Source organism: Monopterus albus, unplaced genomic scaffold (genome assembly GCF_001952655.1).
Source record: "Monopterus albus unplaced genomic scaffold, M_albus_1.0 scaffold3.1, whole genome shotgun sequence".
NCBI classification, from domain to species: Eukaryota; Metazoa; Chordata; class Actinopteri; order Synbranchiformes; family Synbranchidae; genus Monopterus; species Monopterus albus.
Window position 1 is genome coordinate 4624947 of NW_018127883.1, and position 12735 is coordinate 4637681.

The 12735-nt window shown below is 42.5% G+C and overlaps 1 protein-coding gene across 9 annotated transcripts in view; it reads right to left on the reverse strand.

The window, feature by feature from the left end:
- tacc2 (transforming, acidic coiled-coil containing protein 2) overlaps positions 1-12735 on the reverse strand; it is a 47586-nt gene that overhangs the window by 5866 nt on the left and 28985 nt on the right. For 4 of the 9 annotated variants that reach the window (XM_020603190.1, XM_020603165.1, XM_020603157.1 and 1 more), the window contains 10 exons: positions 8170-8276; positions 6296-7700; positions 5615-5650; positions 4326-4383; positions 3995-4202; positions 3562-3611; positions 3272-3393; positions 2844-2997; positions 2327-2473; positions 1872-1964 (listed from right to left, as the gene is read on the reverse strand). In XM_020603190.1, coding sequence (XP_020458846.1) covers positions 1872-1964; positions 2327-2473; positions 2844-2997; positions 3272-3393; positions 3562-3611; positions 3995-4202; positions 4326-4383; positions 5615-5650; positions 6296-7700; positions 8170-8276 — 2380 coding nt within the window. The remainder of the gene's footprint in view (positions 1-1871; positions 1965-2326; positions 2474-2843; positions 2998-3271; positions 3394-3561; positions 3612-3994; positions 4203-4325; positions 4384-5614; positions 5651-6295; positions 7701-8169; positions 8277-12735) is intronic. The other 5 variants (XM_020603229.1, XM_020603171.1, XM_020603179.1 and 2 more) reach the window with 4 other exon arrangements.

A 12735-nucleotide genomic window follows, 5' to 3' on the forward strand; every position in this document is an offset into this window, starting at 1 on the left:
GCTTTTAGTCAACTTACCCTCCCAGTTCAATGAGGTTTAAACAGAAACTTTAAGAAAACACTAACTTTTGCATAAAGCTCTACAGAAAATTCCCAAGAATTATCTTAGGAACCCCAGCTGACCCCAACCCAAACTGACATTCCCCCAATCTATTTAGCCCAGAGACCATTTAAATTTTTTGTTGTGCTTCAGTGGTGCATATGGCTAAACAAAATTGTAATGAATGAAATTACCACAAAGCAGTTACCCCACAAACAACATGCCAGATTTGCCTGGCTGATAATTCAGCACTGTACAAAACAAAAGCACCCTTTCCAGTTCACCCTGGATGACATGTGTTGTAAACTACAAACATTTTGGTATCATTTTCACAAATGCTGTAGGCAAAATTCGCATAGAATTAAGGAAAAAACTACTTAATGTGAAAAAAAAGCTAATTAAAGACAAAAGTTGAAGCCACAAGACAATCTCTACAAGAAACATAAATATAACTCAATAGGAGATGCATAAAAACTGTAAGAGAGATTCTACAGTAGATATAACTGCAGAAAACACAACTCAGACAAGTAAAGGGACAAAGTACAGCTACGATAGGCAGCAAATGTAGGGAGAATGAAGTTGCAGACTCTCTGGATTATGGACTTAAGGGTCTATGAGAGCTAGAGTTATACAGTGCAGTCAACAGGTACTTGGACAGTCATTTTTGCTCTGTATTCCAGCGCAAGGAGGGTGAAATGCAGAATTTCAGCTTTAATTTAAGAGCATTTACAGGCAAAAGTCCTTCCTACACTCTGAACCAGTGTAAATGTGAACACCCTCAATTGCCTTTAAAGCTGAAAGTCAGCACTTTAAACTTATTTAAAAACCAGTGTGCTCGTGCACTGAGTCATAAACAATGAAAATTGTGTTTATCACCAAATAGGGTAGTTAGACTGCACTGTAGTTAGATTAAAACAAAGACAGATCTATAATGTTACCCTTACTAGGAATAAGGGTGAACCGTTGATATTCCACCGTTGAGTGCTGGGTTTCTTGATTCGAGACTGTAAAATGTATGGGACAACAGCATAAGATTTGGAAGGAAAGAGCACAGAGAAGGGTCTGCCCTGCTCCAACTCTTATGAAAGTTTTTCCACTGACCATAAACTATAGATTATCTAGCAAAGGAAAAAAAAAAACACTCACTATTTCTAGGTGCATGCTTTTTCAACACAAGTCCTTCGACCAGATGTTCTAACTAAAATTCCAGCTAAACTGAATACATCTGCTTGGTGTAGCTATTTGTTAGTGCTGTTAGTCTGGGAAAAGGAAGAAAACAAGAATGTGACTGGGATTTGGGGTAATGACAGCAAAGTATCAACAAAGACATCTGAGGGAGTTATATCCATGTAACACCTTAGTCACTGATGTCAGGTCTAGTGTGTGACATTCCCAGTTACATTCATGCTCATGTAAGCCTCTCATGAACAGGCAACATGCATGTTGCCCACCATGCATAATAATGGCGAGGGACTAAGAAGGCACAGCACACTGTTCCTGAGGAGATAACCTGGAAGAGCTCACTGCTAGTCAGGATGGGAGCTGGACACCTTAAAGCCATGTTGGAGATTTCACAGTATATGTGGGACTGAAGAGGTGGCAGGACTGCGGATGTAGTGGTGCAGCCACCGTGTTGATAAGGCCATGGGTTCACAGTCACACTCAGAATGGTGTGTTTAGGGGGAGGGAGAAGCAGGCCGAGACACACTCATGCGCGCGCACCACAGTCACGCACATTTACCTTTACACACACTCGCTATTATGTGATCACTCATCTATTCTTTTGCTCAATGACACACATACAGCAGGTGCAGGCTGACTCAGCGCAGTACCTGGGGGGATACATTGAAGAGGGAGGGGCATTGAGAGATGTTTTTGGCTACCTGCAGAGCTTCTATCCTCAGGGCAGCAAGCACCAGCTCCTCCTGGGCCGCACACATGTGGGGAGGGGTTGATGGATTTTTGGGGTCAAGGAGGGGGGTTGCGGCCCAAGGATGAGAGAGCAAAGGGAAGAATATAGAAATTTCAGTTGAGGACACACACTTGATGTTGTCTACATTTCACACACCATCCATTTATTTCTCACAGTAAGATGAAAAACTGCAACTTAGGTAAGACGAGGAACTTGAAAACTTGGCAATGAAAAGGCAGGAAGTAATAAGGTGACACAATGGGAATAACATCCATCCAAAATTATACACTATCATGTATCAGACCCACAAATGAATCAACAGAGCCAAGATCTATAAGGGGGTCAAGAGGGGTCATGTGTGATCTGTCAACACACCTGTAGTTTTTGGGCGAATGCAGTGGGGTTGGTCTCAGCCAGGTCAGGCTCCAGGTACTGCAGGGGGTCATCACACTCAGACAGCCTGTCTAACAGGGGCATGGCCAGACCAGGAGCAGGAACCTCCATTGGGCCCTGGCTAGGGGGCTATAAGTTCACCAGGAGGAGTAGGCAGAGGGCAGGGAGGAGGGCAGGGGTCAGCATGGCAAAGCAAGCGCTGAATGTTTGTTTGAGTGGCAGCAGTGGGAGCTGACTCACTGAGTTCAAGCTGAAAACTTAGTGTGGCAGACTGACTATTTGTTATCACTGACATAACTTTACATTCATGTTGGCGGGGCAAGTCATGGCCTACAATAAAGCATGTGTAGAGTGGCACTCTGTCTCCCCCTTGTGACTAAACAGTGGCATGGTGTAAATTATATAAAATCTAAACTGACATATTCTCCACACAATGGTGACAAGACTCAGAAATGACAGAGTATGTGATAACAGCTCACTGAGTTTGAATCTGGCTCACCTGCTCATCCCTCTCTGTGCTCTCTGTTCGGCTAAGTGACTCGCTTTCTCTCTTCTTGCCCTTGTCCCCAGCAGAGCCCTCGGGACCAAGCCGAGAACTTAGCACCGGTGTCTTCATACCTGCTGTTATCTGGGCCTCCATCTCCTCAAAACTCCTGCACAGAATGAGAAAAAGAATGCACAGAGAGTGACATGAGTGTAATGTACTGTATATAATGTATGAAAATGTTAATAACAAAATGTCTTGGAACAGCTGAGCTACAGGCATTATGCACTCCAGATCATTGTGGATTAAACTTAGCAAACTGGAAATACCAGGAAAGCACTGAAAATGTACAATGAACATTCAATGCATGAAATAATGAAATTGAACTACACATATTTAAATAAAAACATAGGATAGTACAGCAGAAGTAGAGTGTGTAGTACCCTGTGCAGGGGGAGCTGGGTTCAGATCCATGTGCACAGGTTTTCTTGGTTAAGGTATCAGACACTGAATCCAACTTCAGGTACAGTGATGGCTTCTTCACAGACAGTGACTGTAAGTCACACTGGAGAATAAAACATACCATTTTTATGTATGAATCCTAAATCTCCTTTGCTTTTGGTAGCCAAAACATATTACATATAAAACATGCCACTAGAAATTAATAAAGTAAAGTGGTAAACATTAGACATATGAACACAAATTAAATCTCTTAATAATGTGAAATACTCACAGGCGAAGAAGAGCCAATCTTCTCCATGTACTCAATTTCATAGTCTTGCCCTAAAACAGAGAGATAAAACAAAGATTTAGATGCAGAGCCATTTTGAGCAGTGTTGAGCTCTGGCCAGATGGGATGAGCGGCTGAGTTCTGCCTGCTCCCTGTTTCAGCTCTGACCCAGATGGGTTGAGCCAGGCAGCCTCTGGGAAGAGGTGGCTCTTCTGGAGGTCAGAGGGCAGTAGAGAACTAGGCCAGCAGGCTTATTTCACTGCCACAAAAACAAATAATGTTGCTGGATGAATAGCAGTAAAGAACTGATTGCAATAAATAATGGTTTATCCAAACACTAGTTTTATCACCACCTTTTCATGTTATCCTGCTACACTGGTTTGACAGGTGGCTGCAGGCACAAAGACAGATCCAAGATCACATGGCAGCGCCTCACCTTGTGTCTGATTAGGAAGGTTGTTCTCGTTAACAAGGGATGTAAGGTCACATGGATGAGGGAAGTTTTGCTGGTCAGAGTTCACATCAGCATCTATGTCATGCAGGGCTGCCCACTTATGACTGGTGGAGGAGGCCAGCTTCTCCTCATCTGTGGCATGGTCATCCTGTTGGTGGAGGGAGGGAGGTTCGTCTGAAGGTGCAGGATCCTGTCACACAACAAAAGCGGTGGCAGTCATGGAATCAAAGGGAAGAAAGAGAAATACAGGTAAACCAAACTGATGGAGACAAGTGAAAAAGTACAAATACAGCCTGAAGCATTAGGTACGCACCTGGGATAGTTCAGATAACGGGGATTTCTTTGGTGACCTCTTCACTCTGAAAGTATTACTGAGAAAAAGAAAAACTATTGATCAAGATACAGACTCACTCAGCCCCTAAAGTGCAACTGATTCATATCTCAAAAGTGTGTACAGTCACAAATATGTGAAAATGTAATTATCATATACGTACTATGTGTGGACGTGTGAAAGTTTGTGAGGAGTGCTGAGTCTGTTTAGTAACTGCACAGTCAAGAGTATTGGTAAATGAATGTTATGTTACAAATACTGTAGTTTACTTTTCAAACAAAGTGACAAATAACACAGCTCTGAGACAGGAATATATCTGGCAGTATAGTGGGTTAGTTAGGACATTAATGCAGTCGTTGTCAATTAACCATTAGTAGCAGGTTTTTACTTTTGTTACCTCAGTTTCCAGCTTATAGATAATATAAAACATTACTTCTCAAGGATTTATAAAGGGCCGGAAGTACCTGGAAAGCAACTGTCAATTTTCAGGATGACTCACCTATATTATCATCTAAAAACAAAAATATATAATCACTGTTACATGTTTTGTTGTTGTTGTTTTAACAATAGCCACAATGAACACAAGAGGGAGCACAAGCACCTCCATTATTACACATTTGCAGGTGGGATACAGTGGCATGGAAGTTAAAACTCATCTTGAATTGTGTCTACTTCACTAAAAAAAGATAAAGGAACATTCTACCACACAACAGAATTTGCTCCAATTGTTATACTTTCATTTTGGAGAAACAGCAGCTCACTGAGCGCTGTTGCACTGACCCTTACTGGAAGCATGTTTCAAGCCTTATACACTGCTGACTACACCAAGTGTGATGTGATGGTCCAATTCTGTGCACTTTGCTGCATTGTGCTAAATGTGTCCACGTGAAAAATTTCCAGCTTGTGTGTAGTAACTCTTTCAAATTGTGTTCAAATGCTCTTATACATTTTACACTTACTTAAGATATTATGAAGACAGTATATTAAGATAACTATAATAATTGTACCATAAAGTCTTTCAATTAGGATTGCACTGTACGTAATTCAGATTTTAAACCAAAACTGAAACCAGGTATCTTCTGGTTAAAACAGGCAGAATTTTTTTTAAAGCCGTGTCAATGGGATTGTTTGACCGTGGGTATGAGGGACTGTGATGTTTCTGTTAATACAGTAAGACGAGGGACAACAGGGCAGCATGCTGCTTTAAATGTAAAGCCACATGGAATTAAGGGTCAAAAAGGGTGGATGGTTGTGTTGCCCCTTGTACTTACAACAGACAACACAGAGAGGACACACCCCTGGACTTCCTGTGACATATGACAATACACAGACACAGGTGACAGAGAGACAGACAGAGGACACTGGCATAGTAGACAAGTGGGGTGCAAACAGACACAGACTAATCTAAAAACCTAATCAAAATGCAGGCATTCCTAGGCATACAATACAATGTACAGTGCACTACAACACTCTGCAAGTGAGTGTGGCCTCTCTGATTAATGTACACTCACTAGCCACTTTATTAGGTACACATGTACAATTGTATGCACTTCAATGCACCACTTTTGCCTTAACATTTGTGTTTATGAAGCTCAGAATGTTTCAGTTTTTGGTGAAATTGTCATAAATGCATAAATTCAATTATATGCTAATTATTGAGGTCATAGTTAAAGGTGGTGTTGTACACCTCTGAATATAATGTAGTCCATTATATTCAGAGGTGTTTCTTATTTTTGTCCTCCCCAGCTACATACAGTACATGAGAGGGTCACAATATTAAGAACACCTCTGAATGTAATATAGTCACCAACAACTGAAACATTCTAAGCTTCATAAACACAGATGTTAAAAAGGAAGTGTGGCATTGAATTGCATACAACTGTACAGGTGTATGCACCCTAATAAAGTGGCTGGTTGGCATATGATGCTCTTGTAATACTGTGTTAACTTACGATTTGATAGGAGTTTTTTTCTTCTTGGCAGGTTTGTTCTGGTTTTGGTCCTCCAGTTCCTCGATGTTGTCGTTTTCATTGTCATTGTCTTTGGATAATAGTTCAAAGCAGGCAGAGGTCTTGGGAGGGGAAGTAGCAATCTTACTGGAGGATTTGAAAGGGTCTATGGTGTCGTCCAAGTTACCGGCATCAAAGTTATAAGATGGCCTCGATAGTCCAGGGGAGTTAGCAATGCCTTTCTTTGAAGTAAATGGATTGAAATTTGGATCTTCCCACTTGTCAGGTTCAAACTTGTAAGAGGCCTTAGGAACCGGGATTTCATCCTCATTGACATTGTGGGTTACTGGAGGATCGTTGTCCAGCTGCTCCATCTGTGCTGGGGTGACCTTCTTCAGCCCCAGCTTTGGTTTCCTCAGAGGCATCTTGGCACCAGACTTCTTGCCCACTTTCTTGAGTGGGGGAGATGCCTGGTGCGATGCCTCACTGCTTTCCTCAGAATAGTCAAACTCCAGCCTTACTGACTGACGCTTGAGGAGGATGGGTTGCTCTTCAGAGTTAGTGACTGGCTCCTCAAGAGGAGCCGGGGGCCACGATTGCACAGCCGGAACAGGGGGGCTGTCTGGTGGGGTGGTAATGGGGGCAAACACAGGATCTTTGCGACCCAAAACAGGCGAGTTAGCAATTTTACTGCCTCCAGTCTTGAAAGGATCAATATTCTCAAAATTATCTGGATCCCATTTGTAGGAGCCACTGGGGAGGATGGGAGATTCGTCGTTGCCTACTGGTTTATCAGGAAGAGGGGTCTCCTCCTGGCACAAAGGTAAGGAAGAGGTGGGAGGGCTCTCCTCTTGGCTGCTATGATTGGTCTCCTCTAGGAGAGGAGGTGGAGTCTCTGCTCGGCTCTTCCTGGTCCTTCGAAGGGTTCCTCCAGGGCTTGGGGTTGCAGATCCTCTCTCTGCTTCCTCCTGAGCCTGAGCTGGACTGGAAGTTTGAGGCTTTTCCCACTTCGTGACCTCTGGGGTGCTGCTGGATGAGGATGGCCTTGGACTTTCTGGGTTGGAGTTCTGTCTAAGAAGAGGCTTCTTCTTTACAGAACCAGGACGGACTTTCTTGGGCTTGCGTAGAGTCCCTGGGGCACTCTCAGTGCTTATGCTGAAGGATTCAGAATGTGGACGGAAACCTCCTGTTGTGGATCCATCCAACAGACCAGAACTTTCTAGTTCTCCTCCCTGGAGGCTGAGGGAACGGGTCAGAGTGTGACTTGTTGAATCTGCAGCAAAAAGTTCAATGTTGTATGTGCCACTGGCTGCAATTGGCTTGTTTTCATCAAAAGTAGAAGATGGGGAATGGCACGGTGGATCGGTTGAATAGTAAGAGGCAGGATCACTGACTGAGGTGTCTGTTACTACAAAGGATGGAGAGACAGAATGTAAAGAAGTGATCTTCAGTTATCAAAAAGGCAAAACAAAAAATCTTTTTAAAAAGCAACTGAAATTGGGTTGATCACATAGCATGTTAACTCATGTAGGACACTAAAATGCAAGTGGGAACTAAAAGGTAGCTGGCTTTGGACAGATCTAAATATAGATTAAAATGTGATATAAATAATTTGTTGAAAAATAATCACATGAGAAAGAGAAAGAGAGTCTGAAGTGACTTATCAGCCTTTCCTAGATAAACCAAAAGCTTCAGTTTTGTGTAGTGACATGTTTGTCTCAGCAAACAAAGCCAAATGTGAAATACTGCTTCATTCCACTAGATGGTGGAACAACATCTTGTTTCACCTGCCTCGCTGCTAATCTTACAACACTGGAACAGGCTATCATGTTGTATACGCACAAAACACACATCTTGGAATAATTCTCCTGCTGTACCTTTGTCGTCAGACGTAAGCTGCTGGTTCTGGCTATCTGTGGGAGAAACAGCCTTCACTGGAGTTGTGGATTCCGGGGTCTCAAATGCTCCATCTGAGTCTGAGCTCCTGTGACACAAAAAGGGACACACTAAGTCAAAGCTGCTGTAAGTAAAGGATGATATCACTTGAATGACCCGAGTGTCTGTATCAGCCTGATACTGAAACTGACATCATAAACATCTCTCCTTCTGAAACATCATATCACAACAGAGAATATTTTCCAAGTAAGCACTTCAATTTTTAACACACAAACATATTAATACATATTAACACATAAGACAAGCACAATATCTAAAGATACAAAAGCTATGCAATAGATGGGGGCATGAGGAAAAACCATCAGGTCCCAAACAGAGAAATGACTGATTTCTAGATTTTGCCAAGAATATAAACCCTTGCATTTTGGCAAATAAAGTCAGTATATGTTATATTCCTAAACAAGAACAATATTCATTGGTCTCGCTCAGCATCATGCACACACCCATACAGATGGTAGCAAATACACCCCTCATGCTCCTTTGATCAATGTATTATCTGCCTGTATGTGGCCCCTGCCTCCCGTCCTCTCTCACCTCTGTCTCACCAGCTCCTCGGCAGCTCTGATCATGTTGTCATGACGCGAGCCCCAAGAGAGACGCCGGAGGAGCCCCAGAGCCGGATCCGAGCCTGGGCTGTCCCCATCTCCTGTCCCCCCTAGCAGTGTATCCCAGCCCCAGCGAGCCCACTGCAGTGGAGACAGAGCCTGCCACGTACTCACTGCCATGGCTGCCGGTGGGCCACACCTCTCCGCACCAAGATGCTACTGTCTGACACTCAGGTAGACACCCACCACCTCTTCCTCAGACAATGACCAAGACCAACCTTTCCTCTTCGTTCTCTCTTGTTTTCTACAGTCTAACAGCTGCCTCTCTTTGTTTCCAATCTAGCATCTTCACGTTGCTCCTCTTTGCCACCTATAGCCATATCAGTCTGTCTCCGCTCCTCCCAGACTAAATGAGACTGGCTGCAGAAGCCCATAGCCTGCATACCTTATAGTCTGGTACTCCCTCTCTCTCTCTCTCTTTCTCTCACAGCCTACCTCTCTCTACTTTGCTCCCTCTACTTCCCCTATCTCTCCTGCTCCTGAACCACTCTGCTCTATCCACATAGAAGAAAAGGCAGTAAAACTGCTCTGATAAAGCTTGCTCATTATATCTACCACCACTGCATGTTATGTTTCCTCTCTCTTAACCTGTACTGTAGTGTCCTTTTCTACCTGAATTAAATAAAAAAATTGACAGACCTTTTGTCAGTGCTAAGACACACCCAGATTTAGCTCTACAAACCCAGGTTATTTTCACAGACATACTGAAATTGATCTGAAAACTATGTATACCGGAGAAGATTATTGTGTGCACATGCAGAAGATGGCTTCTGCAACATACCCTTGAGACCTTACAATGAAATGAGTCGTGTACAATGAACCAGAGGAACCGATTCCATTATTGTCGCCCTCCCCCCACAGTTAAATGACAGCTCATACTATACATTGATCCAGCTAACCTATAGGGATTCTCCTCCAGACATTACTGGACCCATTCAGCATCCCTTGAGGTTCCTTTGTCACAGATGGAGGCAAACATTAATCAAATAAAAGTCTTTACAGGACAGACAAAGGGGATACGATTCAGCCAACAATATTACCAATATGGCCAATGCAACAAAAATGCAGAGCTGAGACATAAGCATTCACAGAGGCTGGTGATAAATATCTTTTGTTGTCATGGTTATTACGTCCACTATCCCTGAGGTCACATCACAGCAGAGATAGTGGTTCTACTTACATTGCAATGTGCCCCACTGACACATTAAATTCATTCATCAGGCTACATAAAAACATCAGACACCATATTAAAACTGTGAGGCTAAAACAGGGTATAAGGATACATGGGACCTTTTATTACATTTCAATATATTAGGTAGAATTTATCCACAAATGTGTTGCCTTAAAACCATCCCCATTTTCAAAATGCTTTGTTATGTGATGAGGCAGCACATGGTCAAGAAGGGAGCCAGAGCTGTAATCCCTGTGAGGGCCCAGTGTGCCCCTGCAGGATAAAACTGGTCTTCTTGGAGATCCACCTGGATCAGTCACAGGGAACCAGGATCATGCTGTCAGACAGTCAGTGACACAGACAGCTTTGAAGACAGGACTCACTTATAGAGCGTAATATGCACAGAACAAATAAGCATACAATGCACCAAGTTAAATATGTAAATAAAACTACTCAACACATTCATTTGTGAAAAAAAGATCTTGCTCTCTGAACATTTTGTTTTGATGTCCATCAGAAAAATGTTCATGTAGAAGCTGTACTTACAGGGTATGGATGGAAATAAAACTGAATACAGTGAAATAATACAGTAATTAGGGCTAATTTCAGTGCTCTGTTTATGTCCTTGCAGAAGACATTTCTCATGCAACAGCAAACACTGTGTTGCTATGGTAACTGGAGGTCGTTTCCGCCATATGTTCCATTATGGTGGAGAAAAAAAAACTGTGGTTGGATGCACACAGGCCAACACACACACACACATACATACACACACACACACACACACACAGTGAAGCTTGTCTAGCCAACAGGAACCTGTGAAGGGTATTACTTAATGCAGAAGACAAATAAAAGCACATTGCAGACTCCAAAACATTTTTTTAACCAGCAGAAGTGCTTGCATATCTCTCACTCCTATTCCTCCCAGAATGGATATTGATCATCTTTATTCAGTAATGGTACTTGTCTGTGGTTTTGAAATAAGAAATATGTCATAAATACGAGTTTTCAAATACTTAACATACACTGAAAGGAGTATCGTAATTACATGAAATATTTAATAATAAGATGAATATAAATCAGTCTGACAATGCCTTTGTGTTAACATAATTGTATCTTCAGCAGTTCTTTTGTTACCTAGTAGCAGACAAAACACAGAAAGAAGGAAAGTGGTGTGTGGGTGAGCAGTCAGAGTATGAAGGGTGAATCGGAACAAAGAGAGCAGCAGTTAATAGCAGCCTATCACAGGCTGAGATGACTGCCCGGAGACAGAAACTCTGCAGCGTGAGGCAGGGAAGCGTTGCATTTCAGGCAGCCAGACGTGTCTCTGCTTCCAGCCAATTCTCAGCTCAGCCTGTCTAAACCTCTTTCACAGTGCTGGAGGGGGAACCACAGGGAAAAGGGGGAAACTGGACTGGACCAGCACTTAAACCCAACACTACCTGTCTGTCTTACATATGCACATTCTTCAAAAAAACAAGACATTTTAAGATGTTTGCTTTGCAAATAAAGATGTTCTTTACAGAAAATACCACATATGTCACCACTAAAGAGTGATAAGAAGACAACTCTGATGGAATGGATGAATGAAGGCAGACCACTGATCTCTGGACAGATTAGCTGCTACACACTCCCTCCATTATCTCTCCACTGTCTGGACAATGACTGTCATCTATTTCCATTCCCCTCCTCTTTTATTTTAGATTCTCTTGCTTTCAGTCACCTCCTGCTCCATCTCTATAATTCATCATCCCTTTACTAAATTCTCCTTGTGCATCAGTCTCTTCTCCCCCAGCTGTTTCGGAGCTTTCAAGTTGATTGGTGATCTGCTGTTAGCATTTTTGGCATTAAAGAATCTACTGCCTGTCTGCCAAGCAAGAACGGAAAGAGCAGCATCTAGTCAGGCTTTCATCAGCATAAAATGGGCTCTGTGGCAGCTCAGTTCACCATAAATCTGTCACATGCTTTGCAAATGTCTGTGACAAAACAATTATTAATGAATAAACTGCATCAAAAATGTACCTGAATAGAAAAGTAAACACTGTGGATATGGTTCATACTGTTTTGTTCTGTAGTGTGAAAAGAGGAAAGACATGTCTGTCCCTCATCACACTTTGTACAGTCTATGGTCTCCTGTAAGGTAGAAATGAACAGACCAACAGAGGGAGCTCCTGCACTTTTAACCCCATGATGAGCGAGTGCCTGGATATAAGTATTACATCATAGCCACTGTGAAGCACCATAACAACCTATTTTCATTTTATAAGAGCCTCTCCAATTTCACATGCACAGATGTGATGTGAGCAGGGAGCAGCTTGTAGAAGCTTGGTAATGGTACAGGAGCACAAAGTAGCAATGTCTTCTACAAATGAGTCTTCAAGATCAGGAAATGGAGTCTTATGGAGAATCACTTTGCACCTCTGTCTCTCAAAGAGCAAATGTTTTGCATTTGCACTGATGTCAACTTCAATCAGCAAAAAAAAAAAAATTCTCTGTTCTGGAGCCTAGTATCTCTTTGTCCATGAAATGCACTCATTCACAAAACAGACACCACTGAGACAAAGGAGTTTCAGACTAATAATCTCAATGTGCAGTACCTCATCTAATATGATCTAAAGTTTTGACTGCAAGCAGATAGCACAGCAGGCCAGGTCATCAGAAAGAAGAGGGTTAAATATCGCTCCATTTTGAAGATAAGATCAAATATATTA